This window comes from Zingiber officinale, chromosome 9A (genome assembly GCF_018446385.1).
Source record: "Zingiber officinale cultivar Zhangliang chromosome 9A, Zo_v1.1, whole genome shotgun sequence".
NCBI classification, from domain to species: Eukaryota; Viridiplantae; Streptophyta; class Magnoliopsida; order Zingiberales; family Zingiberaceae; genus Zingiber; species Zingiber officinale.
In genome coordinates this window covers 86938469-86946459 of record NC_056002.1, presented here as the reverse complement: position 1 = coordinate 86946459, position 7991 = coordinate 86938469, and the positions used below count along the sequence as shown (strand labels likewise).

Sequence of the window (7991 nt, the reverse complement as noted above, 5' to 3'; positions counted from 1 at the left end):
AAGCGTTATACTGTTATTCTACTGCACTACCACTAGACTCAACAAACTTCTAAAAAAGCTTCCGCATTAGCAACCTCTAATAAAAAAATACATAGAATCATTTGTACGTAGTATAGGATCATATCAATCCTACTGAACCTATTTCAATTCTATCAATCATAGTTCCGATATCATCATAAAAATAATCTTACAAGATTAAAAAGTAATTTGGTACTCTCAATCATATGATCGTATGATGCGACCATCAAGATTGCAATTTTCTAGACTATGTTGAGAGGCCCTAAGAAACATAAAAGAATTATTTATCAAAAGGACATAAAATGACGCTTGAAACTTAGTAAAGGATTTTTTTTTTCAAATAAACCGCTAATATATTTATCAACGACTAATCTAACCATTTTTTTGAAAAAAAAAACGTTTCTTTTACCTAAGAATATCTTTATAATATTAAACGATTATGCTTCTAAAAAAAAGATTATTTTGAAAGGAACGAACCGACACAATTGCTCGGTGGTCCTCCTCTTCCGCAACGCCACCTACCCAACCATCAATCTCAACCTCTAGTTTTGTCTCCTCGTCGCAGGATTAATCCCATCTGTCCATTCTACGACGATGGACATTCATCCGACGGCGGCTTGTGTCTTGAGGTCGTTGGGAATGGGCGGGCGGACAGGCATCGCCTTCTTCCAGCCGTTGCTTTCCCAAGCTCCTCTCTCCAAATCCCTCCCGCACCCACTGCACAAACCTCTTCCCCTCCCCTCCCGCCTCCGGGCTATTCTTCTGCGCTCAGTCGCCGACCGATTCTTTTCGGCAGGGATGCCGCGGCTGGCGGGATTTTAGGGTACGAGATTATTTTTCCGTGGTGTTGTTTATTCCAGCTCTTGGATCTCCGGTAGAATGCGGAGGATTGAATTGTTCTTTTGATTTTCTGATTTATTGTTTCTTTGTCTGGTTTCGGCTTGAGGTGCTCTTCGGATGATTCTGTAACTCGCATTACCCAAGTGTTCTTTGTTTTTATAATTAATCTGAAAGTTTCTTCTTGGAGACAAACCTATTTCTAAACGATGTGGAGATGATTCCATCGCGAAATGAAATTTTGTACACAATTCCATTCATTCATTCCAACGTAATTTAATTAATCTGAGACTTGTATAAATTATCTCTTAAGTAGGATAACTCTTCAGTTTAGGATCGTTTTCCAACGTAATTTGATTCCGCCTGTCATTTTGCTGTTCTACAATCATTATTTGAATTGCCTTTCAGACGATATTATTCAAGATTTTTTTTTCTTTGTGATATTAGTTTGGAATTCACAATAAAGAAGTACTCTTGTCCTTCTTATGCTAGGAAATAAATTGTGCATTCCTCTTCAAAAATTATTTGCTCACCGCTCCTGTTTACCTTGAAAGATCATCCTTTGGTTTGACCTGCCATTCTCCCTCACCATGCAAGGCTTTATGAGGGATGGTGTTTGTACAAATGAAATGCCGTGCAACTTGATTTCTTCAGATGTTAAAGAAAATTTGTCCACACCAATGTCATCGAGAATTCCAAGCATGGACAGTTCTATGAATGAGGCTATGGAATTCCAAACTGATGGTGTTAGGGAGCCTTCAATTGAGAAGCTATTTGATAATGTATGTGAATTGGAAGGCTCTTATGATGGATCAGTGTCATGGCAGAGCTATGGATCAGATAGTGAAGAGTCGAGGATTGACTCAGAGTTGTGTCATCTTGTAGGTGGTCAAGCTATTCAAGCAATTGAAGCTCAAGAAGATAGAAATATAACCAATGTAGTAGCCCAAGCGAAAAAAAGGCCAACTGAAAAGAAACTTGTGAGCAATTTAAAATCCCTGTCCACCAATACATCTTCTGGATCATCAAAGAAGCTCAAAAGACCACCTCAGTTGCGACACAACCCCGATAAATACTTGAAATCCCTCACAAAGGAGAAAAGATCACCACAGAATGATGGCAAAACTGTTGCAAAAAGTGTCTTAGGATCACCACAGAAAGATGATAAAACTATAACAAAGGGTGGCTTAAAATCTCCACAGAAGGATGATAAAATTGCAGAAAAGAACGGCTTAAGGTCACTACAGAAGGACGATAAGACTGTGGCAAACAGAGGTTATGTAGTTGGGCATATGAAAAAACAAAATAAGCATCCTACAAAAGAGGCAAATTCATATAATGGGTCTGATGATCTATCTGAAGGAGGGCTAGATAACCCTGACCTTGGGCCTTTCCTTCTTAAGCATGCCAAGGATTTGATTGCTTCAAACAATCAAGAAAAAGCTCTGAAATATGCTCTTCGTGCAGCCAAGTCATTTGAGAAATGTACTGGTGTGAAACCGAGCTTAGACTTGGTCATGAGCTTGCATGTTGCAGCAGCAATCTATTGCAACTTGGGACAGTTTTCTGAGGCTGTTCCTGTTCTTCAACAATCTGTCAAGATTCCAGTTCCTGAAGAGAGTCAAGAACATGCTCTTGCCAAATTTTCTGGTTATATGCAGCTGGGTGACACTTATGCCATGTTGGGGCTCCTAGAGAGTTCGATATACTGCTACGAGGAAGCATTAGAAATCCAAAGGCAGGCCTTGGGTGATATGGATCCTCAAGTTGGGGAAACTTGTCGCTACTTAGCTGAAGCTCATGTCCAAGCACTGCAATTTGAACAGGCTGAGAAGTTGTGCCAAAAGGCTCTTGACATCCATAAAGCGAATGGGGAAACCACATCTGTAGAAGAGGCAGCAGATAGGAGACTCATGGGCCTCATTTGTGATACCAAGGGGGACCACGAAGCAGCTTTGGAGCATTTAGTCTTTGCTAGCATGGGTTTGGTGTCCAATGGTCAGGAAACTGAAGTGGCTTCAGTTGATATCAGCATAGGTGACATCTATCTCTCATTGGCACGATATGACGAAGCTGTGTTTGCATACAGGAAAGCACTCACTGCATTCAAGGCATCCAAAGGGGAGAACCATCCTGCTGTTGCTTCTGTCTTTGTACGTCTTGCTGATTTGTATAATAGGATAGGAAAGTTCAGGGAATCAAAATGCTACTGTGAAAGTGCTCTCCGAATATATAATAAGCCAATTCCTGGTTCATCGTCGGAGGAAATTGCCACTGGATTGACGAATGTCTCATCAATATTTGAGTCAATGAATGAAAATGAACAGGCACTTAAATTACTACAGAAGGCCATGAAGATGTATAAGAATTCTCCAGGTCAACAAAGCACCATTGCTGGAATTGAAGCACAGATAGGGGTTCTGCACTACATTATAGGGAACTATGAGGAGTCTTGCCTTTCATTGGAGAATGCTATCACCAAGCTACGGGTATGTGGAGAGAATAAGTCTGCTTTTGTTGGAGTTGTTTTGAATCAGATGGGCCTTGCTTGTATTCAGAGGTTTGCAATTAGTGAAGCAGCAAAATTTTTTGATGAAGCCAAGAGCATTCTTGAACAAGAGTGCGGTCCATACCATCTAGACACATTAGGAGTATACAGCAATCTAGCAGGAACATATGATGCTATGGGAAGGTATGCTTTCATTAATGACGGTCACTTGTCTCTTTTCTATCCATGGTTTGTTCTCATAACACATCTGAGGTTCTGGTGCCTTCCAATATGATTAAGTCGACATGATTCAGTCATGGTCTCTAATTTTTATGACCAAGCATGCACATTTCCCATTGTTTTACTTATCCTAATATTTCACACTCTCGACTTGTTCTCATTTTCTTTACTATTGGCTTTTAGGATATTGGAGATTGAGGCAATGTCTTGTGCATTGTGATTTTTTGAAATTTACAAGTTCTATATGAAAGCATCTAATTGGGGAGGTGTGGAACTCTCTGTAAAAGATAAATTATTCTAAAGGTTGAATGAAGAGACCAGATTAAGATTCACTAGATACATTGAGAGATTTGAGGTGAACCCATATATGTAGCAAAAAGGGAAGGAGATATAGTCATATAGCCCAAACTAGACCTCTTCTGTAGTTTTTCTTTTCATTTATATCTAGCAATAGTGATATTGTCATTAGTTAAAATATAGCAGATGATCAAAGGGTGTGTTTTTTACTTCTTGTTGCAGGTATGATGAAGCCATTGAGATTCTCGAGTATGTTGTCGGGTTGAGGGAGGAAAAGCTTGGAACGGCCAGCCCAGACGTAAGTGATGAGAAGAGGAGGTTGGCTGAGCTGCTGAAGGAGAACGGCCGAGTGAGGAACCGAAAATCAAGGTCCTTGGAAACACTGTTCGACAAGAATGCTCTTGGTAAAAAGAAAGCAGTTGCTTCTGCAGTATGAAACAACTTTTTGAAACCTCTTTAGAATGCATGTAATGTGCATTTGCTGGATTGTTGGTTTTCCTTGTGCTTAAGAAAAATACGTTGAATATTGTGTACATTTGTAATTATAGAGAGTGTACAGATTGTTTTCCAATTGTTGAGGGGAAACAGTGGAACTCCACGCGTCCTTATGAACTGCCTTATTTTGGATTTTACATGAGAATTTTATCTTTCTCAAGTAAAGTGCTCTTCAAATACCTCAATTTTTTATTCCATTCTGAAAAAAAAAAAATTGTCGCAAAAATTATGACACAATATTTCAACATTAGTTGTTATTATAATGCATCTAAGAAACTTTTTTTTTAAAATATATATATATATATATATATATATATATATATATATATATAACATTGTGTCACAAAAATTGGTACATGTAATGATGTTATTAGACAAAATTTAAAAAGAAATTCTCTAAATACATTTATAGAAAATATCATAGGACTAAGAGCATTCACAACTCATTCCTATTAACACCCACTATTTTATAAAAAACATAAGGTCTACGTGCTCATTATAACAACATATCTCTTTCACTCACATTTATTTTAACATTAATACTCATTATTTATAAGTTTTTCACTCAATCATCTTAAAATTATATCATATTAAATAAATATATTTTAAATATATTTTAAAATATTTAAATTATTATTATTATTTTTTTTAATAATAATCTTACTTTTTAAAAATAATTTTAAAATCAGATTATTATTGTTAAAAAAAATTTTAAATGGAAGAGGGATGAACGACGTTCATCCCTCTGAACGTCCCCCTCTCTCACTCCTATGAGTAGCATTATAATGCTCAATCACAATAAAGAGAGGTGTTAAATAGATATTATAATACCCACTTAACACCTCATTGTGGGTGCCCTAACTCATGAATTCATACAATACTAACCACATTAACAATAACAATAATATCATCATATTTACAATAATATCATATTCAAAATAACAAAAAGTAATAGCATCAAATTCACATTAAAAAAACAGCATTGCAACCATAGTTTGCATAATTGTTGTAGTAAAAAGTAATTACGTTCATCTTAGACATCTCTCACAACCCGTCCCAAGATTATGTAAAGGAAGATAAATCACGAAGTTCATTTATAGTTGATTGTCAAAAGGCTAAGGGTGGGAAGAGTTTTTTCCCTGAGGGCATGCCCCGCTAGGAATAGACCCCTTGCACAATTATGTTGGTGCAGCGGGCCGACAAGAGGGGCGGGGTGAATTGCCTGAAAAAAGAAAAATACCCACCTCATTCTTTCAACTCTTAAAAAGCAACAGTAATAAAATAATAAAACAATAGAACTTAAGAAGACTCAGGGATTTTGACTTGGTTATAACTTAGGTGGTTGTTAATCCAAGGCAGTTGTAAGAGCTCAATAAGAATCTCCTTCACTGTAGGCGGAGAAGCCTTTTTACACACTAAGAAAGCTAAAACGTTGCTAGGAATTGATTACTAGAGTTGATTGATTATTTCCTAGCTCTAAGGGCCATTATATAGCTCCTGGAAACTCTATCTCGAGTGTTGAGGGCGCCTTCAAAGGGGTTGAGGGCGCCTCCAAGGGGATAAGTGGATAAACTTTATCCGCCTACCAATGGCCAGTTTGGCCAGGTCGAGGGCACCTCCAATGTTGTTGAGGGGCCCTCAATACTATTGAGGGCACCCTCAATCTGATGAGGGCGCCTCCAACAACTGTTGAGAGTGCCTCCAGCTGCTTTTCCAACATTTCTTCATCTTCACTTTAGCTTCCGAAGTTCCGGTTGCTTAGGTGATTGCAGCCAACCGAGATAGGGCTCACCTGAATCTAATTTTCGACCTTCTCTTCAAGCAGGTTTCTGCTCCGGCATCTCGTCCCTCAAACGTCGCGTATGTTCTTCTCGTTCATCGGTGTACTCTTCCGTAACTCTTTTGTCCCTCAGACGCACCGAGCACGTTGACTCCCTTCCTGTGCCATCCTTCTCGCCAGCTGTGTCTTCCGCTCAACTTCCTGCGTTCCTAAGCCCCTACACACTTAAACACAGGGATCAAAACCAAACAGGACATAACCTATCTTGGTTGGTCACATCAAAATAACCACGTTCAAGTTAGGGTAAAAACAAACAAGCAATACTTTAAAGAAATTACTAAACTAACATTTTAAGCATAAAGATTGCAATAATAGATTTTGTAACATTAAGTAAAATTTAAAAAAAATTAAAAAATATTAACTCCTCCTAAACTTGTACATATTTCTCTCACTTTGATCACAACAAAAAAAGGGGTAAAAATGGTCAAGTTTTAAAAACATTTTTAAAGTTAATTGAACATATTCAAAACAAAAAAATAAAATTTTTTAATAATTGACAAGAATTTAAAAATATTAATTGTTATGCTTATGAGTTTGTCAATTAAATATTCAATTCGATAATTGCCTTCCAGGCTGTGGCAAGGCACTAGACTTTCTTGGTTATTTGATCATCAACCACTTCTAGACAAAGCCTTTTAAGGAATATAAACATTTAATTTCTCTGAAATTCAAAAAAAAAACATTTAGTCTAAATAAGATTTTGGAACCCAATATAGGTTCCTTCCTACTGCGTTAATCAAAAATTTAGGAGGAATATGTCCTTTGGGAATCTTTCTAAGTTATCCTTGATGTTTCTTGATATACCAATTTAATTTTCCATAAATCTTAAGTTTTGATTTTTGAAAGTTGTTAGGTTTTAAGCATGCATCAGTTTTCAAATTTTGAATTTGCTACTGGGTTAATCAAAAATTTAGGAGGAATATGTCCTTTGGGAATCTTTCTAAGTTATCCCTGATGTTTCCTGATATACCAATTTAATTTTCCATAAATTTTAAGTTTTGATTTTTGAAAGTTGTTAGGTTTTAAGCATGCATCAATTTTTAGATTTTGAATTTGCATTTTCAAATTATCATTTTCTATTTGTAAATTATCTAATAGTATTTTTAAATCAGTAATTTTTTTTTGATTTTACTAAGTCTTTTGTAAGAACTTTGATAAAATGAAAAGACTGTTTCAGGTTTAGAGTACGTAACTCACTTACCTCAATTTCTGATGCTCCCCCTTCATCGCAACTTTCTTTTGATGATTCTCCCCCTTCATCTATACTCATCTCTGATCTGGTTTCTTCTTCAATTTGATGGTTGGCCATCAGTGCTAATCCTGAGAAGGCTTCAACTTCAGATTCAGAGGATGACAAATCTGACCACGTGGCCTTCAGGGTATTGTACTTGGAGGATGTTGGCTTGTACTTTTATTTTACCTTTTCGTTGTTCTTTTTCTTTATTTTTGGGCAGTCATCCTTAATGTGCCCTTCTTCATTGCAATTATAGCAACGGGTCGTCCTTCTGTTGCGTTGATGCTTTTTTGACTACGATCTAAATTTATTAGTCTTAATAAACTTATTGAACTTCCTTACCAATAGCGTCGCTTCAGTTTCATCGATCGATGCTTTGGAATCAGGATCGTCCATCTCAGCTTGTAGAGCAACATTGAGATTTGACTTCTCTATTTGTTTAGGTTCTGCAATCGAGACTCATGAAGTTTGAAAGCAGAAAATAAGTTTTCTAACGTACTTACCTCAAAGTCCTTAGAGATGTAGTATGCATCTACTAAGGA

The 7991-nt window shown here is 36.9% G+C and overlaps 1 protein-coding gene across 1 annotated transcript; it reads left to right on the top strand.

Moving 5' to 3' along the window:
- The first annotated feature begins 628 nt into the window (after positions 1 to 628).
- Positions 629 to 4512, top strand: LOC122021785 (protein KINESIN LIGHT CHAIN-RELATED 1-like). Its single transcript, XM_042579943.1, has 3 exons — positions 629 to 841; positions 1348 to 3547; positions 4103 to 4512. The coding sequence occupies exons 2-3, from the start codon at positions 1446 to 1448 to the stop codon at positions 4314 to 4316; spliced, it is 2316 nt and encodes a 771-aa protein (XP_042435877.1). The 5' UTR covers positions 629 to 841; positions 1348 to 1445; the 3' UTR covers positions 4317 to 4512.
- Positions 4513 to 7991: the final 3479 nt, after the last annotated feature.